This window comes from Nilaparvata lugens, chromosome 1 (genome assembly GCF_014356525.2).
Source record: "Nilaparvata lugens isolate BPH chromosome 1, ASM1435652v1, whole genome shotgun sequence".
NCBI classification, from domain to species: Eukaryota; Metazoa; Arthropoda; class Insecta; order Hemiptera; family Delphacidae; genus Nilaparvata; species Nilaparvata lugens.
Genome location: NC_052504.1, coordinates 49,891,627 through 49,918,794, shown reverse-complemented (window position 1 = coordinate 49,918,794; position 27,168 = coordinate 49,891,627). Strand labels below are relative to the sequence as shown.

At 34.4% G+C, this 27,168-nt stretch overlaps 1 protein-coding gene across 2 annotated transcripts in view; it reads left to right on the top strand.

The window, feature by feature from the left end:
* LOC111045130 (E3 ubiquitin-protein ligase RNF19A) overlaps positions 1–27,168 on the top strand; it is a 145,438-nt gene that overhangs the window by 61,176 nt on the left and 57,094 nt on the right. For both annotated transcript variants that reach the window (XM_039435784.1, XM_039435791.1), the window contains exons 2-7: positions 3,476–3,675; positions 5,465–5,553; positions 8,177–8,375; positions 10,302–10,416; positions 15,851–16,041; positions 17,766–17,910. In XM_039435784.1, the coding sequence (XP_039291718.1) occupies positions 3,477–3,675; positions 5,465–5,553; positions 8,177–8,375; positions 10,302–10,416; positions 15,851–16,041; positions 17,766–17,910 (938 nt within the window). In that variant the 5' untranslated portion in view covers position 3,476. The remainder of the gene's footprint in view (positions 1–3,475; positions 3,676–5,464; positions 5,554–8,176; positions 8,376–10,301; positions 10,417–15,850; positions 16,042–17,765; positions 17,911–27,168) is intronic.

Below are 27,168 nucleotides of genomic sequence, written 5' to 3'. Positions count from 1 at the left end.
CATTTATTTCAACAGTCATGAATATTGTTGCTTTAAAAAAACAAGATGAAATAGCTTTCTCATTCATCATGCATGAGTTCCACCGGAAACCAGAACGAAAATAAACTTTGTTAGTTCACCATCCCAGTTCAGTTAGAAATTCATGAATGCTCGGTACATTCATATTTTTTTAGAAATCCACAAAGTACTGTAACTTCAGAACTTAAATAAGAATGTTTTACCCCGTCATGATTTTTTTACTTATTGTAATAAAGGTGGATCTGGCACATATGCGTATTTAATTTTAGTTTTGAATAATTGAAAACTTCTCTTGCCGAGAGGAAGATCGTAGTTTTGGGAATGTTCTGGAATAGTGCCAGTTCTTTAAAGCTCCACGATGTTTTATAAATGCTTTGAATTTTTTTCAGAAATGCATTAGGACATTGAACTATTTATGGTTGGTTGATGTTCGGCTTTCTATTGTGTTGTAATATGCAATTTAAATTCAGCAACTGTGTCTACTTTTCAATCCTTGAAAATGTCTTTGTAGTTTCTGACATTACGATATTATTCATATTTCTGGTCTGAATCCTTTCTATTCCAAGTATGACTGGAAAGTATGAATAAGGAGTATTGAAAGAAATAGAGGAAGTTGAAAGTATAGTAATGTAATTCACAAAAGTATTTTATTGTTAATATTTTTGTGATGATCATCTTGGGTTTTCAGGAGTCTTAATCCTTGAAATACTTTCTGTAGGCCTATGTTTTAGGTTCAGGATCGGATTGCCGATTTGGATCTTTCACTCCTGTAATAAAATTATCAAATACAATTGGATAGTGATTCAATAAATGAATACATGTAATTGAGCTAAATAAATTCAATCTTTTTGAAACTAAACTAACCTAGGGTATATGCACAGAGAATAGAAAATTGTTGTTCTTTAATCCGTGGTATAGGCTACCATAATCCACAGCAATCAATATTCTCGGTAATTCAGATTGTTGGAAAAAACGCAGATTTGGGCAAAAGCTGTCATGGTTTCTGAAAATACCGTAAAAATAATTGATAGATTGAAATAAAGTATGAATGATTTTTCTGTAAACTTAAAAGAAAATTAATAATGTTGTGTATTGTATATTGTGAGACATAATCAAGGCTTTGTGACAACTACATAGCCTAAAAAACTTCAATACAGTAACAATGCATTTTTTGTCAAAATCTTCAAGGAGGGTTGAATCACATAGAGAAAGTTATATGTATTATATTTTTCTATTTCACTTGAACGTTCCTTATCTAAACTTAAAACTGATAACAACTATAATTCAAAAAAGAGAGAAATTCCATATTCCGTTTTGACGGCCAAATGTCATTGACTTATTTTTAATTATGACTAGAAATATCTCTGAAATGAAGTTCCACTGACGGAGTATGATAACGGCTCAGCTCTAATAACAGTCATTAGTTTTCTTTATAACAGTAATTAAATTTTAACCGCGTCATTCATCACTTTGCTGGATGCTTTAATTTTAATTGTGGAATAAATGGCTAAACATGAGCGAATTCTGGCTATCAAACTCTTATTATTAAAACTGTATTTTTTAATCCAGTTTCCTTGAAAATATGAACAATTCAGTTCCGCAATCCTCTTGATGAGGTATTATCCTATACTATTAAACGAGCAACTTCTGTTTATATGTTTAGATGCTTATATGTTTGTATTTCACCGGATCTCGAAAACGGCTCTAACGATTCTCACGAAATTCAGAACATAGTAGGTTTATAATATAAAGATTCAATTGCACTAGGTCTCATTCCTGGGAAAACTCGCTGAAGGACATTAAAAGGATAATTATTATTCATCCTTGGAAAAACATCTGATAATAATTATTTCGTCGTCTGTTGGTGATGGAAGTGAGTGAGCGAGTTCATGTGTATAGGACTGTGTCAAAATTATGACTCAGCTGTTGAACTTTTGTAATCATTCAATCAGGTACTTAGTGCCGGTTGCAAAAAAAAGCCGGGTTATTTTCAATCCTGAATAATTCCAGTAGATCCATCTTTTTGAAATGGTCTTCTCTGATTTGGTTCACGTGAAGTTAATCGGGATTAATATTTAACCGGCTTTTGTGCAACTGGGCCTTTGTAAGGGAAATTTTTGCATTCCTCTGGGAATTAATCTCAATTTACTGTTATTAGATGAAACATTTCTGTATGATTTCTTCTTTTGTAATAAAGTTTTAATGCTTTTGTACTCCAGAGCGAAGCTCGGTCCCCGATATATTAATCCTGATGTGTTATTCTTTAGGCATATGATACAATTATGTATCATAAAATATGTTTCAGGCATCTGACTGTAGGTCAGGCTTTTAGTCAATTATTTACAAAAATCGTTATAAAGGAATAATTTCACCCACATGTTTCAAATTGATGAATTTCTCACCGGCAACCGGCAACCTCTTTCAATCGTTTCTTGCAGAACCCTTTGACCTATCATGATGTCAGGAAGCAATCTCTGTACAAAACAGCATTTCATGATAGTAATGGTATTAGAAATTCGTTTAGAATGTGAGAAAATAGAAATGCACTATCTAACCATAGAAATAGAACGTGGCCTTCGTAGCATGTTGAAAGAGTATAAAATGTCATTTTCCCAAGATTTAATAAATAGTGAGATGAATTTTCATTCCTTAGAAATATCTTTTCCATTCAAAATAATAATCGTATGCTCTTCTTCTTGAAGACTTCCAAGGCTTATGTGTATTCCAGATCTAAATTTGAACATCATTTACAGTATTTAAAATCATAAAGAAATTAGTCGTATTGAATTTTATTGTTTCTTGTTAGTATGTACTTTATTGTAACTGTTGGCCTTATACAATCTGCTATTACAATACTCAATATATTGAACACATAATAATATATCAATCATATACAGTTTCATCGTATGATATAATTTTATGACAAAAATATCAAGTTATCAACAAGTGTGTTTTAGTTTCTAATGGTATTTTGAGTTCATGATGATGATTTTTAGTTTCTGGTGTTGTTTTCTAGCAACTTATTTGGTCGTGCATTGTGTATCATACTTCAACAATGCTCCACTCATCTCTGATGATCATCCGTCTCATTACCCAAGCACAAGCGTAGATCTTATGTGGGCATCATCATCATCAGAAAAAAATGAATTCTGCTGGTGTTGATTTACAATATTATATTTTAATGTCTGTCTTATTGATGGTTTTTATGTTAAGATACCCCACAATTTTATTCATTTTATTGATTCACAAGCATTCGTATGATGGACCAATCATACGAATTTTTGGGGAAAGGAACAACTGGCTATCCCAAAACTGTCTCTTTTCCAAAGTTTGATAGAGAAAATCAAAAGTAGGTAATGTTTTTCACTTTTTGAAATTGAACTATTTAACACTGTCTTCCACGTACAATCTATAGATTGAATGAATGAATTACTAATTTTTCGTTATTTTTTTGCAGGATGCGTAAGTCGGAGACGACGGCGGACAGTCACTCGACGTGTTCGTCAGGAGCGTCTGCGTCGGCGTCGGCGTCTCGCAACAAACGAGGCCTGGCGCGATTCTCGCTGCGACGTCTGCTCTACTCCAGTCCGCTGCTGGCCAGGCGGATTCGCGCCGCTGCCACTGGGGGACCATCCCGGGCCACTTTCTGTCAGACAGGTCACTCACTCATATCTATACTCAAATTAGCAAAACACACACTCTCTGAACTGAATAATAACCTGAACTCAAATTAACAAAACCAATACCGTAGGTCTTCTAACTGAACTAGATAATACCATCATTTGGAGTTGAACCATGCTACTGTGCCTGACAAGGGCTCCGTCTAATTTCCTTGAGCTGGTAGTAAGTTGATATCCAAACAAGATTTAGGTGCTGTCCAGAGTGTCCAGAGGTTACAGAATGTAATATTCTATATAATATAATATGTCCAGAGAGTATAGAATGTAATATTCTATAATATAATATCTCAAGAGTATAGAATGTAATACTTTATATGTCCAGAGAGTATAGAATCAGCTGTCCAGAGAGTACAGAATGTAATATTCTATATGTACAGATAGTATAGAAATTAAATGGTATGTTAGATTCTATAGTACTCTCTGGTGCTATCCAGCTTTGTTAGGTTGGAAGTAAGTTGAGCACAGATGTATTAAAGGTATTTCAAAAAATTGGGTAAAAGCTGCTGCCTCAAGAGAGTTACATCCATTGAATTGTTAAAGTTTGTAACACTGAATATGGCACCATAGGTATTCAAACATGTTTGTAACTTTTTAATAAAATCGTGATATATTTAGACAATATTCCAGTGTTCTATTATGGATAAATATCACTATATCTCACCAAGCTGTATTTGGAGAGTTACATCCTGTTAGTTATTGAACTCAGTGAAATATATACTCTTTCCATTACGAACTGCTTGTTAATGATCACTTTTCTATACTTGAAATACGACATAGAAATCAGACTGCTATGTCGTAATTCAAGTATTGAAACTTGAGATAATATATACTGTATAGTCTGGTTGGATCAATATAATGTAGTTGAATGAATATTGGTTAGGTCAATCAATTACTAATAATTTTGCTCTAATCAAACTATATATTTTAGGCTGCTGATTTTACACTTTCATGGAGTTTCATAGTAGTATAATCTAGTTTCTAAATAATTTGATAATCAAGTGGTTGAATCAATTGAAGTTGTTTAATTTAATATGATAATATACATAATATAATATACACGCAATAGAAACAATATATGTACTTGTCAAATATGAAATTGTCATTTCAATGCAAAACCGGACTTGATTTGTGAAGCAGATAACTAATGAACAAGAATATAAGGCAGAACTCATCAATACAAAACTGTTATCAACGAGTTACAGTGTATGCCAGTCTATGTAACCATCTATCATAATGGTTTCTCCTTGGACATTGATTAAAATTAAAATTGTGAAATTGAATTGAATTTGACAATAATTGAGAGCTTGATATTCAATTTGTGTTTATTTTATTCTAGGATAGAATGATGCATAATTTTATCACCTTATGTAATCATGCTTTCACATTTACTCGGAAATTTTAAGTTAATGTTAGTGAAGTGAATCTAATTTAATGATGTGTAATGAAAATGAAAGAATGATAAAAAGTGTATATCAAGCTGGTAATGTTATAGTGAATTGCCAAAGTCCCCTGTTTAGACTGTAAAATGAGCATAAATTTGCTTATGGTATACTCATACCAAAAGAAGTTTCTTAGGATAAAACTATGACCATTAATAGCGTTTAAGCCAAATATTTGGCATTCAAATTAACTGTTAAAGTGTGTCTACTTCTACCTTCTTTTCAACCAAAAAAATTGAACCTTGGTGAACAGGTTCTGATTAAATTTACTTTTATTGCGTTTCGAATTCATTATTATTTTTTTTTAATTGTTCTTAATTTTTTCAGCTGGGGCACGAGATGCAAAAGCCGGCCAATCACGTGATATGGAGAAAGGCGATTTGCCTCGTAGCTCTAGCAAAGCGTCTGTCGCAAAGGTAAGGATTTCTTGAATTATTGTTATATTTATTAATGTGATGATGTTTCATCATTGAGTGTGTAATATCAATGATTGAATATGGAATCCACCAAACATATTCCTCCCAGTCTTAGTTAACTGATATTTTGTTTGGGTGGAGTAGTATTTACTTATTATCTCAAAGTGTAAAAATATGAGAACTCCGAGAGTCGAAGAGGATGAGACGCCATTAACCTTTATGGAATCTAGCTGTAATCGTAGTAGTGGTTACACAGCTGATCAAGAGATTGGTTGTTTGCTTATTGCATCATGTTGTCCTCTCATTAGAAAAGCTCACATGGACATGGATAATCCAGAAAAAAAACACCCAATCTTGGAGAGTTATTCTTGCATCGTGCGAGATCAATTCTAAATTATTGATCAACGTCAAGTCTTATATGTCTGAATGAGAATATTAGAATTATTATCATTAATATTATTTATCTAGACTATCATTTAATCAATTTCACATCTGACCATTCACCAATAACAGTTTTTCAACTTGTAGCTTGAGTTTTGGGCGCTATTTCTAAACGATTCTCATGATCGAACTTTGTTGGGTTCGACTTGGTTCAAAATCAAATCAAATTTATTTTCTATTCTCACATAATATACATGATGTTATAAAAATCGATATTAACTATTCAATGGAACTGAAAAATGTCCAGCAACCAATCAGACGATTCTATAGTATTTTTTTTGTATGTGGCTAATAGTCATCCAGTCGAACTCAGCTTATATTGATGTTATGAATCGTTAATTAATATAGACGGTTATTGAAGTTTCTTTGGACTCATAATTCAGAAAGCTGTTGAGCCGAACATAAAGTTTGAAAAAATTGTGTTAAATTCCTGAAATCTTGTAATGTTTTTACTCTCTGCTATATATCTACTCCACCACTCACAAGAAATAACTAGAAAACGACATAATAATGAATAACTTTTTCAAATAGCAACTGTACATACATAATCCGTAACGATTGATGTGTGTAAAATAAGCCCAGACATGAATAAATTTATGCATTTGTCATGATTAACATGTTTTACTTGAATGTGACATCACAAACATAATACTAATAAACATAAAATCGCATGTAGAAACTAAAATACTTCTCTGGTAAAATGACAGCTACAAATTTTAATTAGAAACTGCTGTGAACACACTAACAGTATGCTCCAATTATCGCAGGTAGTTGAAGTATCGATTTGCTCACACAATTCTATTTCTACACGAATGACATACTTTTTGTTATCAGGGTTTTGTCCTGGTATTTGTTGCACCTGTTCACAAACGTCTAGTCTTATCGATAATCATGATGAATTTATGAGAACTTTATGTTGGAAGAGTATGGGAAACTATGCTTTCCTTGCCTTTTGCACATTGTACATTCTATTCAATTATAGTATAGTTTGTTAAGAGTGTAACACTCCAATTCCAATTTAGACCAAGATAAGATTTTGGAATGAGATGATGAAACTTCTACACATCGTCACTGCCACGATTCTTTTTCAACATTATCCGTTTCTTCGCCACTATCTCTAGTAAACTGTAGTCTACTGTACACTATTCCATTATCAATCTCTATTAAACTAAAGTGTACCCACTACATTCATGGTGGGTAGCATCCAAAACTAGGTTTTTAATTTTTCAATGTATATGTGGTTGTGAAAATTTCAAACGTTTTTATTTGATACTGGATCTCCAATATCAACAACGCAAAAACATAGAAACGCTCCAAAACAAGATCAAAGTAATATACAAACTAATTTGATCGATCGGAGACTGTATACCCACAACAGGTCGAACCGATTGTCACTACCAATTTAAGTGCATTTCACTCCATAAGTGTTTTTAAAATTCAAGTCTTATAGTAGGTTATAAGATACTTGGTTAGGTTAGTTCTTATAATAGATCTTATTTTAGGATTTTCATTCCTACACAAGAAGCTGTACATCGCCTCTTTTAGGTTTATCTCAAGTTCTCAACTGACAACAGACTAAATCACAGAATCAATGTCTTTGAAGCTGGCAATTTTTTCAAGAATGAACTAAAGGCTTTACATGAATGCGGGCTTTCATTCTATTTTAGGAATGTCAAAACTTTAATTATTAATTCTCTTCTCTTGCTATTTGAAATATATAAAGGTAAAAATCCGTTCATTCCTCGCAAAAATCCCTCAAGCATAATACTCAATCAGTCACTTGGGACCATTTGGTGAAACAGATTGGCAGTGAGTGGTGATGTGGAGGTCATCTATTATTATCACTACTATTTCATGTTTCATAAATGTATTGTAACTATTTGCCGTAACCATTATACTTTATTTCCCGTCCAAAATTTAGCCACCCTAAGGGCTTTGTCATTGAATTTGAGGAGGTCGTCATTAGAGCAGTTTGTGTCAAGCAACTCGCACTGCTTAAACATTCTACTTATTGAATTTGTTTGAATGTTGGATTATATTATGTTAAGTGACACATAACCTAGCTACATTTGGACTGTTGTATAAATTAGAATTGGAACCGTTTTGGGCTTATAAGCCTGTGGTAATTTTCTGTAAGTTGTGTAATTCTGAATGATTAAATAAATAAATATTGTGTTTGCAGAGTGAGAGCGGTGATGTGGGTGGCCTGGTGGAGTGTCCACTGTGCTTGGCCGAGCTGCCGTCAGAGTACTTCCCTCGGCTGTGCACCTGTCCGCACCGGTCCTGCTACGACTGCTTCCAGCAGTATCTGCGCATCGAGATATCTGAGTCCAGGATAGGAGTCGCTTGTCCTGAGTGCTCTGAGCCTATGCACCCCAACGGTCAGTCTTTTCATCATCTGGGCCTTGGTTTATAAACATAGTAAAAATAAATTTGTGTTTTGGATGGACACGTCTAGTCGTCATCCCGGCTGCCTTATTATAGTCGTTAGGTCCTGTCCGAGGCTCTGAAAGACCCATCAGGTCAGGTGTAACCTAAAAACTCTGACATATATAAAAATAAACCTCAGTACTAAGGTAATAATAATGCTCAGTAAACTGGGCGTAGTCGTAGTTTTTATGATAATCTTCATTTTCTCATTATTCTATAATTGGAAACGTTTTTCCTTGGCGAAATGAAACATTCCTAAATAATTCAAAATAGCTGGAACTTTACACTATTTTCTCTTTATTTTATTTTGTCTTAAATTTTCTAGTTTTTCGAAATTTAGTTTAAACGTTGACTACGACTACGCCCCATTTCGGAAAGTCAATTTTCTGACTCCAGCTGTTCAAAGTCTAGAACTTAGCTAAATCCCGAGCTCGGAAATTATCACTTCTGTCTCCTTCATAGGATTGGAGTGGGCCTAGCGAACACTCTTACTTCCCCACTGATCTGTTATAATGTACTATATATAACAGTACTCCTAGCGCGACCTACTAGGACTAGATGTTATAATGACGTTAGATCATCTAGATACATGCAACTCACTGCAAGAAGTAAAAATAGGTTGAAATATAGATCAGATTTTTATGATCTGCAAGTAGCCACAAGTGGTTAATGTATTCGTTCGTTTGCTCGTGCGTGCGTGTCAGATGATTTATATGTCAATATAGTTGTATTCAACTGTTTTAACAGCTTTGTCATTAAAAGTAAAAATCAATGTATTGATAGTATTGGACTCATGGCCAAAGTAGCCAATGAGGTAGATAACTAAAACAACGTGAATGAAGAATATATGAAAATCTCACACAATCTTTCTTTCAGTGTGTTGGTATTTCCTCCATGTATTACATAACAAGAATAATGCATTTCTGTTAAGTAAGATTAAAATAGGTATCTTTTTGAGCATTATGTAGTTGAAATTTAATCTATCCAATGATAAAGAATCTACTCCGCTAAATAAAGAATATTTATAATTTAATTTCATACTAACAATACATTTCAAATAAAAACTTGACCAGTTTCCAATATTAATCATGCTACCGATTTGGAATAGAACCTGAAAAAATTGTTCAGTCAAAATTTTCGACGATTATTATATAAACAAATCACATAAGAAGCGGTACAATTTTGTATGAGTATCAGAACAAATTCCTGGTTTCGCTTCTCACAGTGACTCCTCTGTAGTTGATATTCACAATTTCAGTAATATACTATGCATACTGTCACTTTTTATTCATGATGTTTGTAGATTGATTGCATAAGACTGGATTGACTTAAGCTTTCCCAACCCAACTTTGTTTGCCTGAACTCTATAGACCGACAGTCGCACAGAGCAGCCCTCGCATCTTTGAATCTTTCAACCAGTTTTGAGCATAGAGTTTTGTTGAATAATAAATAAAAATATAAACCAGAGTACCCTTTTTAAATTGATTATTTAATTATTATTTAAGTGACGTAATAATTTTAAAAAGTACTCAGATTTATATTATTTTTATTATTCAAAAGTAGGCTAGCCCTAAAGAAAAAAGACAGTTTTGTTGAAATAATTCATCTAGTTGCTATTCGATTTGTTAGTTCTCAATAGAGGATCTCTGGAAGTCTTTTCTAATAAGACTTTATGCCCCTCCTATACAATCTGAATAGAGGCGACTGAACGCTTGTTGACGGGATACATTGTCTTTATACGCTTGGAATTCCGCTCGTATAGTTTCAAGTATTTTGTTAATTCGATCTTATCATCTTAGTTGACTTTTTGGAATCTATTACAAAGTTTGATAGGTTGAAGCGTGCATGATTAATGTGATGTATGATGTGTGTTGCAGATATAAGGATGATATTGAATGACAAGACGCAATATGAGAAATATGAAGACTTCATGGTGCGCAGAGTGTTGGCAGTTGACCCTGACACGCGTTGGTGTCCGGCACCCGACTGCAGGTACAATCCTACAACTAATTATTAGTAACTAGTGACCACCTGTGTTCGAGAACTCGCTCAAGAGCTTGTATTGTAATATTTGAAACACGCAACTTTTAATTATACAGAGTTGTTGAAAATTATGAAAAACGCAGCTAAATATTTCTCTTACAAGAAAAAATTGACAGTAGGTTTCATTGGGGATCCTATTTGAAATGAAAAATACTCTTCAAATATTACTCTGTTGCTTCAACATCTTTGAACCTCATAAGAATCCAAATTCATTTTTTTAAATGAGAAGGTGATCATGATTTCAATACAGAGTCCCAAGAGAAAATTGAATGTAAAAGACTAAGAAATTGTCAAAAAACCACAGATTTATTGATACTTGGAAATCTAAGTATCGATAAATCTGTGGTTTTTTGACAATTTCTTAGTCTTTTTCATTCAATTTAAATAATTACCACAATATCAATTTCTCAACTACACAAAAAGCCAAGAGAAAATGAATACTCTTCAATGTTTCTTTCTATTACGAACTGCTTGATAATGATCACTCTCAAATACTTGAATTTTGACAATGAATTAGTCCAGTCAATATAGACATAAAAAAGGGGATGTGCTTGCAATTTATATTGTAGTTCTGATTTTTTAATATATTATTTTGGTACATAAGAGAAGCCCTGAACCAATTACTTCATGCAAAATTTCCTTGTGCTAGATACAGAGTGGCCCAAATACCTCGTATTTTCGGCTCATTTCCCAGTTTTCAGCTATTTCTCCAAATCTCGTGATCGGACAGAAAAATTTGCTCTCGCCTTTTTTCTATATTATGAAATTTTGAAAAAAATAAGTCATTCAAAACTCTCTATCTCTAATGAGTACTGAGTTATGATTTTTCAAAAATGAGTGAAATTTGAGGAAAAAAAATCAAATTTGATGAATTTTAGTTTTTGATCAACAATATCTTCCGATTGTTACCATTTAGATGTATAATTCAAAATCCCTCTGAGCGTATTTTTGTGCTCTACAATCTGAGATCAGGTAGAGCGCTCTATCTCATATAGATTTCCAGGTACACCTGAGAACAATGCTCCTTGTATTGTGAAAAACACCTAATCTTCAGCTTCAACCATCATCAACTACATAGTCTTCACATTGATATTTCGCACAATAACATAAGTTCATAAGATTATGTTCTATGTACTATGAGAATCACCCGATAAATGCACTTCATTTCAGTATTTCCTAGTGGAGAGGCGCGCTTAAGGACACCTCAAGGATCAAAATTTCAAATATTTATAACTTCTGACACAATGCTCAGATTTCATCGTACTACACTTCATTCTTCTCGGCTCGTCAAGGCGGTCCAAAATTATGCATCATAAGTCAAATTTGGTCGAAAAGTGGGAAATTTATTGTTGAGTGTACTAAAGCCCATATTCCAATACACAAAAAATGGCCAATTTCTATATTCAAAGCTATGTATCACGGTAACCCCTTATTTTAAAAATCATTACTTGATCTTGAAATGTACAATATAATTTCCTCTTTCACCTGCTGTAAACGATTTATGAAAAAATATTTCCATAGAATGAGATTTGATTGGTGAAAGAAATCCGGAAATTGTAGATATTTTCTGTGTATTGGAATATGGGCTTTAGTACACTCAACAATAAATCTTCCACTTTTCGACCGAATTTGACTTTTAATGCATGATTTTGGACCGCCTTGACGAGCCGAGAAGAATGAAGTGTAGTACGATGAAATCTGAGCATTGTGTCAGAAGTTATAAGTGTTTGAAATTTTGATCCTTGAGGTGTCCTTAAGCGCGCATCTCCACCAGGAAATACTGAAATGAATTGCATCTAACGGGTGATTCTCATAGAACATAATCTTATGAACTTATGTCATTGTTCGAAATATCAATGTGAAGACTATGTAGTTGGTGATGATGGTTGAAGCTGAAAATTAGGTGTTTTTCACAAAACAAGGAGCATTGTTGTCGGGTGAACCTGGAAATCTATGTGAGATAGAGCGCTATACCTGATCTCAGATTGTAGAGCAAAAAAATACGCCCAGAGAGATTTTGAATTATACATCTAAATGGTAACAATTGGAAGATATTGTTGATCAAAAACTAAAATTCATCAAAATTGATTTTTTCTTCAAATTTCACTCATTTTTGAAAAATCCTAACTCAGTACTCATTGGAGATAGAGAGTTCCGAATAATCTCATTTTATTTAGAATTTTATAATCTAGAAAGAGGCGAGAGCAAATTTTTTTGTCCGATTACGAGATTTGGCAGAAATAGCTGAGATTTTTGGGCCACTCTGTATCTAGCACAAGGAAAATTTTGCATGAAGAAAGTGGTTCTGGACTTATGTACCCAAATAATATATTGAAAAATCAGAACTACAATTTAAATTGCATGCACCAATGTATATAGTGACTGGACTAAATGGCGAAAACCGCACATTGATAAAAAAGTAAAATCGTATGGCTTTTGTTGGTGGGGAGTCCCTTGCGGGAAGGTCCCACCGCCTGAATATATAATTTAAGTCGTCAATGGGCCTTACGACTGTCATACTTCAGCCGGGACCAACCGTTTAACGTGCCCATCCGATAACACGAGAGTGATCTGGTTAAAAAACTTTTGGTATTGAGAGGGTTTAAACCCGGGGATCATTGATATATCAACACGTATCATTTTGTTGATCTAAAAGTTGTAAATAATTATGTTGTGTATTAACCAGTAAAATCATGTGTCAGTGGGTGTGATAGCTCCCAAATAGCCTCAGCCGATGTTATAAATGAATGAATGGAAAACTGTAGCTATTGCTTGCAATGAATTCAATTTTCTATGAGATCAATTTTTTTTTAAGTTATTGTAGAACAAACAGAACAAACAACAGACGGACAACGACTTTGACCTTTAGCAAGTCAGAAGTGGGAACTCGCTTACGCTCGTTCAATTATTATCATTATATTTAAATTCAATATTAATTGATCAGGAAACACTTTTCCAATGGAATGCGATATGATTATCACCATTTTCTATCAATGTTGAACTACAGTATAGTGACTTCACTATACTGCTTGACGTAGATGCTTCTCATTCAATCAACTATTGCTCATTTCAATTTCAATCTATTGCAGACAACTCATTTAGCATATGAATTCCAAGTCTAGTATGAGCTGGATGATTATGATGATGCTGCTAGAAATGGAGAGTATGTTTACATTGCATCACTTATATCATTAATAAAATTTAACCTGGAGATAGTTTGATGTGAAACTCTGCTGTAGTTGATAAGATCCACTTATTACAAGTTTCAGTATCAGTATATTGACAGTGTGTCCCCAAAAGGGTTAGCTATTTGTATTTTATGTAAATTAGGAATAAGGAAGTACCCTCGAGAAAGGAAAAGAGAAAATCACCCCACTCGCCTGCCACAACTCCTAGAGACCACAGCCCAATCCAGGAGACACAAATTATAATCCTTTTCCATTCAAGTAAATGTAATAACTCTAATAATTTTCCATGAACTCATTGAAGTCATTCTAAGACATGAGCTGCTAAATTAATATTTCCCCATTGGCGAGGAATATGCTACATTAAATCGAAGGAAATAATTTGGAACAACCGGACGTGAGCCACGCTACCACTACGATCTAAAATTTATCTTCGCAGTGAGTTATATTCTTTAAGAAATTTATTCAGAGGGCCTTTCAGAAATTTATTCTGACAAACTTGACTCAGAATTTTACTACTTAGTGAGATTCACGTTTTAAAGTCAGTGGATTCCATGGAGAGCATACTTGCCACGTTCCCGTTTCGACCGTCTTCTATAGTAGATAGACTTGATTCAATTCATCCCCGTATATGGTTTGAATATCAATTATTGTCGATTCATTGCAATATTATATAGGCAATGCAAATATTGCTAATTTGGAAACGGTGCGGAGTTACAGTAGATGCTTTGCCTTATGACATACAAGGATAGTAAATTATTGTTAATTGGATGCTGACTCTCACTATAGCTAAAATACGCAGTAATGGTTCTTGAAAAAATTCCATACTCCACTGAGTTTCACTTGTGACTAAAAATTATTTGATCGAATAGTAATTGTACGAGTATCTTGTGAAATGATAACAATAAATTATTGATATTATCAAGATCATTTTCGATAGGGAATTTAAAGCTCTTCATAGTGGAGAGTATGATAAATATATTTTATAAGTTAGGGTACGTTTATGTCGGAGCTGTGATTAGTGATAAAAGCTGCGATTCTAGCAACGCGTAGATAATACCAACGTGCTTTCTAATAGGCCTGTTTATGTCGGAGCTGCGATGAAAATCGATCTTGGGTCCTGACCATCGATAAGAGCATCGATAATGGCTCGGTCCATTTTCGAAGCTAGTATCGAGGCTAGTATCGAGTTGTAGACTACAAAGTACAAACATGGACCAATATTTTTTCATGATTTGGTTGATTTATATGTGGAGTTTCGTAAGCAAGTGACATTTTCTTTACTTTATTAACTATTTCTTATTCAATTACAAAATTCTTACTGTCAATGATAATAATGAAACATAATATAGACCTTGATGTATGCATTTCAAGAATAAATTCAATTGTTTCTATTTTATCAAAGAATATAACTTTTTTGTATAAACCTACTTACCTTAATGTTAGCATTAATCGCTCCTCTGCCATGATAGGACTTATTGGAAACTCTCGTCAAAATGTAGTCGAAAGTTTCTATTTCCATTCTCATATAGTTAAGAAAAATACTGTATTCGATGCAAAAATAAAATCTTCATCAGAATCACTCATTATAGCATTTTTTCAAAACATGAACTCACGAATCAAGCTTTAAGCACAACTGTCGGCATGAACAGTCGATAGAAGCTGAGCGCTACTCCCTACTAGCATCGCTTCTCTCATCGTTACTAGGATCGTTTATCACAGCTCCGACATAAACGTACCCTTAGCTAATAAACAACGATAATCTTATGTAAAGTCGGGTTATGCTAAAAACTAACTCCCGGTCTCACAAAATTGTATTAAATTTCAACCGTGATTAAATGAAGTTTGAATGTCAGGAGAACAAATGAGAAAAGCGGATGATATCTTTAATCAGCACTTGATCACGGTTGAATTTCATAAAATGTTCGTGTAACCGATCCTAAAACTGAGAATTTTCAACACGGTAAAGTTTCCGTGTGCTATAATGATTTTATCAAATGATATAATAGTTTTATCAAATGGTATAATATTATCAAATTCCATAAAGATTTTAATACTGTTATACAATAACTTAATTTTATGCAGTAGCACTTTATCAGGGTTGAAGCTCTTAGAATGTTTGTGCAACCGGTTCTATAACTGGGAATTTTCAGCACGGAAAAGTTACAAACGTTGTAATGAGTTGAATTGTTTTGCAGCTATGCAGTAATAGCAGCAGGTTGCGCGAGCTGCCCGAAGATCAGGTGCGAGAGAGAGGGCTGCGACTCGTACTTCTGCTACCACTGCAAGGCCGGCTGGCACCCCAACCAGACGTGCGACGCGGCGCGCGCCCAGCGATCGCCCAACGTACGCTCGTCGTCCATCTCCTTCAGCCAGGACTCGCAACACAGTATGTATTCCATGCTCGAAGGGACTCCTTGTTCAGCCAAAACTTTGCTGTTTAAAAGACAATCACTAATCACAAAGACCTGATCACTAATATTCGATTAAATATATACCTGCTCTGTCCGGAAACTAATGTTGATGATTTTTCATTCAGAGTTCTGCGGCTGTAGGAGTTGTAATCACTGGAGATGAGTCTTGGGTTTTCGACTACGACCCATTTTCATTGGTCAACTACATTTCCATAAAGTCTGGGTCCTCATTACACTGCATGGCTCGAGAGAGCGCTGCAGCCGTTTCATATTCATTCGGAACTCTGATGCGTCAGGATAAAAACAATTTTCACGGAAATGCTTGTAGCAACTCTCCGGCAGGGCGGAGACGAATTGCTCGTAGTCGGCCTTGTTCCCAAGATCCCCCACCACTACTATTCCACAGCCGCAGCACTCTGTAATTTACAGTCGCGTCGTAGAATATTAATTGACATTACTTTCCGGACAGGATCTGTATATATACAACATATAAATAAGGCCTAAGACTTATAATAGTTGGTAGTTGGCTTATCCAAATTTGATCAATCTAATTTCATTTTTATATTCTATTATCAGGAATACTCATAGCACTAAGTATGTGCTCGTGTTTTAAATCTCTGGAAATGTAAAACTATTTTTTCCATCAAATGTCGAAATTGGTCAAGATCAAGAGAATTTGGTTCTTCAGAACACATCCATAACAGATGGCCACCTATTAATTGACAGGTGTAGGAGATGACCATCGCTAACCAAGAACTAAATCTATCTTGGCCGGCCAGGCTAGACGGGACGACTAAGGCGTTGCTCCGTTCAATCTGGTAGTGCTACCTGATCGTGGGTTCGAATCCCGCCGGAGATATGACCTTATCATTAATTTACCTCCGCACAAGCTAAACGCTCATGTGAGCATCATCCGCAGTGAAGAAAACTTCATTTTAAATGCACTGTAGGTTATGTTATTATGATGAACACAATACTACTCACTGAATAAAATTCAATAGAATCATACAATACACAAAAACTGAACTCAACACAGAACACAATGTACTTCACTAGACTCAAGCTAACTTAATACACACAGAACAACATACACATTAATACTTTACACAAAACAGAATCACACGATTCAACTTACACAATACGGTCACCACCATAAATTCAAACCATATTACAAAACAACACAAAAAACTAAACACAACTCCATACACAAAAGCAATTCAACACAACACTCGATATAATATTATAACACATTATGACAATACACCATAGAAACACAAATAGTACAACACTACTGAACTATATTCACCACACCTGTATCTGAACTAAAATCTGTGATGTCAGATCGTCAACATAATAGATCTACAATATTATCGTAGACCCACAAACAACACCCACATATTACACAAACACAAGGCTTACAATTCAATGTCATTCACTTCAATACTATTTCATACCACTTTTACAATTCAACTCCAACTAAGTATTTAAACTTAATACACTTTATACATAATACATGACAACTGAATACAACAACTTTTATCTGAACTCACACAATACATCAGAGTATTGCTTCGAGATATATTGATATTAAATCCAATGCAGGAGTAGAAATTTATGTTTGATATTGTTAATCGAATAATTGATGTATTTAGGAAATTTTATTTGATGAAATGAATTTGAAAAGTATGATTTAATTTAGGAGATGACATCAAACCATGCCCGAGATGTCAGGTGCTGATAGTGAAGATGGATGACGGTTCGTGCAACCACATGACTTGTGCCGTTTGTGGGGCTGAGTTCTGTTGGCTCTGCATGAAAGAAATCAGTGATCTCCATTATTTGAGGTGAGCTTCACTTTCATAGCATAGTATTAAGTTTCTATTAATTATTTCAATCTTGGTTGCGGTTCCTACTAGTTACAATAAAAACCATAATCAAATCAAATCAATTTTATTGTTCACATTATTTGTAACATAAAAATCATCAGTAAAAGAACTTTTCTTTAGTAATATAATTTGATGTAAAATACACATGAATTCCACCATGAAAAATTAGTTATAACTCAAATATTGAAAATGCTGATGATGATGATGTCAAGAAATAATTAAGCAAACAATAAATTTCACTAACAAAAAAGCACGAAGCTTTTGTACGAGAGCAGGAGTTGAAAAAAGAAAACACACACACACATTAACTCACAAGCATATTTCAAAACATAGACTTAGAACAGTCTATGTATTTAAATAACAGAATACCACAAATAGAAATCAATTATTGAAGCTTACACCTTCATATAGAACGTAGAGAAAACAGAAAGTCAACAATATAAGTCATATAATACAGGTCATGAGGTGTTTGTTCTGGAAAATGGGGAGAGAATGAAAACATAATTATATTCAAGCACAGTAAATTAGATTGATAAGAAATCATGTCAGCCCACCACCCTGAAAAAATTTTCCAGTTCGATAGGTGAATGAAGCCATAGCCAATTCTTTGTTTCACGGATAAATCGTCTGTAATTATTCTCATTTCTGATTTCATCTGGTAGAATATTGTGAAATTTTGGCCCAAGAAATAGGAAACATCTTTGAAATTTTGTTGAATTTGTCTTTGGGACTTTCAACATGGACCTCATAATGAAAACTTTACATACACAATTATAGGTAAAATAATCAATAATAGTTTGACATTAAAAAATATAATTTTGGCACTGCAGGCAAAATAAAATATTAAATGCCAGCAGTGCGATCTATTCAGAAATAAAACTTGGGGGCCATATTATGCATAATCTACGTTTAATGCTAAACCATGTTTACTAGTAGATATGGTTCCGGCTACCATATTCCCGGACCACATGGAGTTGGATTGACATCGGCGGCTTACAAGAAGATTTTCGACACGTGAGTGATAAATATTGAATTAGTGATGGGCGCCCTAGTGCTTCGAATTAATCTAATAATCAAAGCTAGCTCGTCGAAAGGGTTTTTTTATCATAAATTAAGAATTAATAAGAGTAATACTTGCGCAAGTAAATTAGTATTAAAGGTATTTTATTGAAGAAAAAATATAGATCAATACATTTCAGAAAATTCTATTGGATCAAAGAAGTATAAAATCTAGGCTATTAAAACATATGCATATGATATTTAATTTTTGCAATATAATTTGCGATAGTTTGTTATAGCTCTAATTCACTAGATGAATGGCTCTACCTATTCCGTCAGGTGCCGAATCTTGCACCCTGAGATAAAAATATATATTCGATACAAAGGAATCTGCTAAGTACTAGAGATTTTAATATATATATTTGGATTATTAGTGGCTAGTTTATCAAGCTGATCTTAAAGCACATATTTTTAATTGAATTGTCCAAGTCGACAAGTATTAGCAAGCGCATATCGCAGCTACATGCAAAATTTCCTTGTGCTAGATACAGGATGGCCCAAATACCTCATATTTTCGGCTCATTTCCCAGTTTTCAGCTATTTCTGCCAAATCTCGTGATCGGACAGAAAAATTTGCTCTCGCCTTTTTTCTAGATTATGAAATTTTGAAAAAAATGAGATCATTCAAAACTCTCTATCTCTAATGAGTGCTGAGTTATAATTTTTCAAAAATGAGTGAAATTTGAAGAAAAAATCAATTTTGATGAATTTTAGTTTTTGATAAACAATATCTTCCGATTGTTACCATTTAGATGTATAATTCAAAATCCCTCTGGGCGTATTTTTGTGCTCTACAATCTGAGATCAGGTAGAGCGCTCTATCTCATATAGATTTCCAGGTACATCCGACAACAATGCTCCTTGTATTGAGAAAAACACCTAATTTTCAGCTTCAACCATCATCAACTACATAGTCTTCACATTGATATTTCGCACAATGACATAAGTTCATAAGATTATGCTCTATGTTCTATGAGAATCACCCGATAGATGCACTTCATTTCAGTATTTCCTAGTGGAGAGGCGCGCTTAAGGACACCTCAAGGATCAAAATTTCAAATATTTATAACTTCTGACACAATGCTCAGATTTCATCGTACTACACTTCATTCTTCTCGGCTCGTCAAGGCGGTCCAAAATCATGCATCATAAGTCAAATTTGATCGAAAAGTGGGAAATGTATTGTTGAGTGTACTAAAGCAATACACAAAAAATGGCCAATTTCTATATTCAAAGCTATGTATCTCGGTAACCCCTTATTTATAAAAATCATTAGTTGATCTTGAAATGTACAATATAATTTCCTCTTTCACCTGCTGTAAACGATTTATGAAAAAATATTTCCATACAATGAGATTTGATTGGTGAAATAAATCCGGAAAATTTAGATATTTTCTGTGTATTGGAATATGGGCTTTAGTACTGACACTCAACAATAAATCTTCCACTTTTCGACCGAATTTGACTTTTTAATGCATGATTTTGGACCGCCTTGACGAGCCGAGAAGAATGAAGTGTAGTACGATGAAATCTGAGCATTGTGTCAGAAGTTATAAATATTTGAAATTTTGATCCTTGAGGTGTCCTTAAGCGCGCCTCTCCACTAGGAAATACTGAAATGAAGTGCATCTATCGGGTGATTCTCATAGAACATAGAGCATAATCTTATGAACTTATGTCATTGTGCGAAATATCAATGTGAAGACTATGTAGTTGATGATGGTTGAAGCTGAAAATTAGGTGTTTTTCACAATACAAGGAGCATTGTTGTCGGGTGTACCTGGAAATCTATATGAGATAGAGCGCTCTACCTGATCTCAGATTGTAGAGCACAAAAATACGCCCAGAGGGATTTTGAATTATACATCTAAATGGTAACAATTGGAAGATATTGTTGATCAAAAACTAAAATTCATCAAAATTGATCAAATTTGAGCAAATTTTTTTTTGTCCGATTACGAGATTTGGCAGAAATAGCTGAGATTTTTCGGCCACCCTGTATCTAGCACAAGGAAATCTTGCATGAAGAAAGTGGTTCTGGACTTCTCTTATGTACCCAAATAATATATTGAAAAATCAGAACTACAATATAAATTGCATGCACCAATGTATAATATAGTGACTGGACTAAATGGCGAAAACCGCACATTAATAAAAAAGTAAATTCGTATGGCTTTTGTTGGTGGGGAGTCCCTTGCGGGAAGGTCCCACCGCCTGAATATATAATTTAAGTCGTCAATGGGCCTTACGATTGTCATACTTCAGCCGGGACCAACCGTTTAACGTGCCCATCCGATAACACGAGAGTGATCTGGTTAAAAAACTTTTGGTATTGAGAGGGTTTAAACCCGGGGATCATTGATATATCAACACGTATCATTTTGTTGATCTAAAAGTTGTAAATAATTATGTTGTGTATTAACCAGTAAAATCATGACGTGTCAGTGGGTGTGATAGCTCCCAAATAGCCTCAGCCGATGTTATAAATGAATGAATGGAAAACTGTAGTTATTTATTGCTTGCAATGAATTCAATTTTCTATGAGATCAATTATTTTTTTTAAGTTATTGTAGAACGAACAACAGACGGACAACGACTTTAACCTTTAGCAAGTCAGAAGTGAGAACTCGCTTACGCTCGTTCAATTATTATCATTATATTTAAATTCAATATTAATTGATCAGGAAACAATTTTCTAATGGAATGAGATATGATTATCACCATTTTCTATCAATGTTGAACTACAGTATAGTGACTTCACTATACTGCCTGCATTCCATACAAATAACGTCGAACGTAGATGCTTCTCATTCAATCAACTATTGCTCATTTCAATTTCAATCTATTGCAGACAACTCATTTAGCATATGAATTCCAAGTCTAGTATGAGCTGGAGGATTATGATGATGCTGCTAGAAATGGAGAGTATGGTTACATTGCATCACTTATATCACTAATGAAATTTAACCTGCAGATAGTTTGATGTGAAACTGCTGTAGTTGATAAGATCCATGATTACAAGTTTCAGTATCAGTATATTGACAGTGTGTCCCCAAAAGGGTTAGCTATTTAAATTTTATGTAAATTAGGAATAAGGAAGTACCCTCGAGAAAGGAAAAGAGAAAATCACCCCACTCGCCTGCCACAACTCCTAGAGACCACAGCCCAATCCATGAGACACAAATTATAATCATTTTTCATTCAAGTAAATGTAATTAACTCTAATAATTTCTCATGAACTCAGTGAAGTCATTCTAAGACATGAGTTGCTAAATTAATATTTCCCCATCGCGAGGACTATGCTACATTAAATCGAAGGAAAGAAATTTGGAACAACCGGACGTGAGCCACGCTACCACTACGATCTAAAATTTATCTTCGCAGTAAGTTATATTCTTTAAGAAATTTATTCAGAGGGCCTTCCAGAAATTTATTCTGACAAACTTGACTCAGAATTTTACTACTTAGTGAGATTCACGTTTTAAAGTCAGTGGATTCCATGGAGAGCATACTTGCCACGTTCCCGTTTCGACCGTCTTCTATAGTAGATAGACTTGATTCAATTCATCCCCGTATATGGTTTGAATATCAATTATTGTCGATTCATTGCAATATTATATAGGCAATGCAAATATTGCTAATTTGGAAACGGTGCGGAGTTACAGTAGATGCTTTGCCTAATGACATACAAGGATAGTAAATTATTGTTAATTGGATGCTGACTCTCACTATAGCTAAAATACGCAGTAATGGTTCTTGAAAAAATTCCATACTCCACTGAGTTTCACTTGTGACTAAAAATTATTTGATCGAATAGTAATTGTACGAGTATCTTGTGAAATGATAACAATAAATTATTGATATTATCAAGATCATTTTCGATAGGGAATTTAAAGCTCTTCATAGTGGAGAGTATGATAAATATATTTTATAAGTTAGGGTACGTTTATGTCGGAGCTGCGATTAGTGATAAAAGCTGCGATTCTAGCAACGCGTAGATAATACCAACGTGCATTCTAATAGGCCTGTTTATGTCGGAGCTGCGATGAAAATCGACCTTGGGTCCTGACCATCGATAAGAGCATCGATAATGGCTCGGTCCATTTTCGAAGCTAGTATCGAGGCTAGTATCGAGTTGTAGACTACAAAATACAAACATGGACCAATATTTTTTCATGATTTGGGTTGATTTATATGTGGAGTTTCGTAAGCAAGTGACATTTTCTTTACTTTATTAAAGTATTTCTTATTCAATTACAAAATTCTTACTGTCAATGATAATAATGAAACATAATATAGACCTTGATGTATGCATTTCAAGAATAAATTCAATTGTTTCTATTTTATCAAAGAATATAACTTTTTTGTATAAACCTACTTACCTTAATGTTAGCATCAATCGCTCCTCTGCCATGATAGGACTTATTGGAAACTCTCGTCAAAATGTAGTCGAAAGTTTCTATTTCCATTCTCATATAGTTAAGAAAAATACTGTATTCGATGCAAAAATAAAATCTTCATCAGAATCACTCATTATAGCATATACAAATTGGTTTTTCAAAACATGAACTCACGAATCAAGCTTTAAGCACAACTGTCGGCATGAACAGTCGATAGAAGCTGAGCGCTACTCCCTACTAGCATCGCTTCTCTCATCGTTACTAGGATCGTTTATCACAGCTCCGACATAAACGTACCCTTAGCTAATAAACAACGATAATCTTGTGTAAAGTCGGGTTATGCTAAAAACTAACTCCCGGTCTCACAAAATTGTATTAAATTTCAAACGTGATTAAATGAAGTTTGAATGTCAGGAGAACAAATGAGAAAAGCGGATGATATCTTTAATCAGCACTTGATCACGGTTGAATTTCATGAAATGTTCGTGCAACCGGGCCTAAAACTGTGAATTTTCAACACGGTAAAGTTTCCGTGTGCTATAATGATTTTATCAAATGATATAATAGTTTTATCAAATGGTATAACCTAATGATATTATCAAATTCCATAAAGATTTTAATACTGTTATGCAATAACTTAATTTTATGCAGTAGCACTTTATCAGGGTTGAAGCTCTTAGAACTTTTGTGCAACCGGTTCTATAACTGGGAATTTTCAGCACGGAAAAGTTACAAATGTTGTAATGAGTTGAATTGTTTTGCAGCTATGCAGTAATAGCAGCAGGTTGCGCGAGCTGCCCGAAGATCAGGTGCGAGAGAGAGGGCTGCGACTCGTACTTCTGCTACCACTGCAAGGCCGGCTGGCACCCCAACCAGACGTGCGACGCGGCGCGCGCCCAGCGATCGCCCAACGTACGCTCGTCGTCCATCTCCTTCAGCCAGGACTCGCAACACAGTATGTATTCCATGCTCGAAGGGACTCCTTGTTCAGCCAAAACTTTGCTGTTTAACAGACAATCACTAATCACAAAGACCTGATCACTAATATTCGATTAAATATATACCTGCTCTGTCCGGAAACTAATGTCAATGATTTTCTCCGACGCGACTGATTTTTCATTCAGAGTTCTGCGGCTGTAGGAGTTGTAATCACTGGAGATGAGTCTTGGGTTTTCGACTACGACCCATTTTCATTGGTCAACTACATTTCCATAAAGTCTGGGTCCTCATTACACTGCATGGCTTGAGAGAGCGCTGCAGCCGTTTCATATTCATTCGGAACTCTGATGCGTCAGGATAAAAACAATTCTCACGGAAATGCTTGTAGCAACTCTCCGGCAGGGCGGAGACGAATTGCTCGTAGTCGGCCTTGTTCCCAAGATCCCCCACCACTACTATTCCACAGCCGCAGCACTCTGTAATTTACAGTCGCGTCGTAGAATATTAATTGACATTACTTTCCGGACAGGATCTGTATATATACATCACTGTATATATAAGGTCTATAAAAGATGGCCACCTATTAATTGGCAGGTGTAGGAGATGACCATCGTTAACCAAGAACTAAATCTATTTTGGCCGGCCTGGCTAGACGGGACGACTAAGGCGTTGCTCCGTTCAATCTGGTAGTGCTACCTGATCGTGGGTTCGAATCCCGCCGGAGATATGACCTTATCATTAATTTACCTCCGCACAAGCTAAAAGCTCATGTGAGCATCATCCTCAGTAAAGAAAACTTCATTTTAAATGCACTGTAGGTTATGTTATTATGATGAACACAATACTACTCACTGAATAAAATTCAATAGAATCATACAATATACAAAAACTGAACTCAACACAGAACACAATGTACTTCACTAGACTCAAGCTAACTTAATACACACAGAACAACATACACATTAATACTTTACACAAAACAGAATCACACGATTCAACTTACACAATACGGTCAGCACCATAAGTTCAAACCATATTACAAAACAACACAAAAAACTAAACACAACTCCATACACAAAAGCAATTCAACACAACACTCGATATAATATTATAACACATTATGACAATACACCATAGAAACACAAATAGTACAACACTACTGAACTATATTCACCACACCTGTATCTGAACTAAAATCTGTGATGTCAGATCGTCAACATAATAGATCTACAATATTATCGTAGACCCACAAACAACACCCACATATTACACAAACACAAGGCTTACAATTCAATGTCATTCACTTCAATACTATTTCATACCACTTTTACAATTCAACTCCAACTAAGTATTTAAACTTAACACACTTTATACATAATACATGACAACTTAATACAACACAACTAACTTTTATCTGAACTCACACAATACATCAGAGTATTGCTTCGAGATATATTGATATTAAAATCCATTGCAGGAGTAGAAATTTATGTTTGATATTGTTAATCGAATAATTGATGTATTTAGGAAATTTGATTTGATGAAATGAATTTGAAAAGTATGATTTAATTTAGGAGATGACATCAAACCATGCCCGAGATGTCAGGTGCTGATAGTGAAGATGGATGACGGTTCGTGCAACCACATGACTTGTGCCGTTTGTGGGGCTGAGTTCTGTTGGCTCTGCATGAAAGAAATCAGTGATCTCCATTATTTGAGGTGAGCTTCACTTTCATAGCATAGTATTAAGTTTCTATTAATTATTTCAATCTTGGTTGCGGTTCCTACTAGTTACAATAAAAACCATAATCAAATCAAATCAATTTTATTGTTCACATTATTTGTAACATAAAAATCATCAGTAAAAGAACTTTTCTTTAGTAATATAATTTGATTTAAAATACACATGAATTCCACCATGAAAAATTAGTTATAACTAAAATATTGAAAATGCTGATGATGATGATGTCAAGAAATAATTAAGCAAACAATAAATTTCACTAACAAAAAAGCACGAAGCTTTTGTACGAGAGCAGGAGTTGAAAAAAGAAAACACACACACACACACATTAACTCACAAGCATATTTCAAAATATAGACTTAGAACAGTCTATGTATTTAAATAACAGAATACCACAAATAGAAATCAATCATTGAAGCTTACACCTTCATATAGAACGTAGAGAAAACAAAAAGTCAACAATATAAGTCATATAATACAGGTCATGAGGTGTTTGTTCTGGAAAATGGGGAGAGAATGAAAACATAATTATATTCAAGCACAGTAAATTAGATTGATAAGAAATCATGTCAGCCCACCACCCTGAAAAAATTTTCCAGTTCGATAGGTGAATGAAGCCATAGCCAATTCTTTGTTCCACGGATAAATCGTCTGTAATTAATCTCATTTCTGATTTCATCTGGTAGAATATTGTGAAATTTTGGCCCAAGAAATAGGAAACATCTTTGAAATTTTGTTGAATTTGTCTTTGGGACTTTCAACTTGGACCTCATAATGAAAACTTTACATAAACAATTATAGGTAAAATAATCAATAATAGTTTGACATTAAAAAATATAATTTTGGCACTGCAGGCAAAAGAAAATATTAAATGCCAGCAGTGCGTTCTATTCAGAAATAAAACTTGGGGGCCATATTATGCATAACCTACGTTTAATGCTAAACCATGTTTACTAGTAGATATGGTTGTGTTTATCATAATGTGTTCCATACGGGGTTTAAACAAACATCTGGAATTTCTCAGTTTTAACCGAGCATCTGCATACGGGCCTTAGACTCGGTTTCTAAAACACCTAT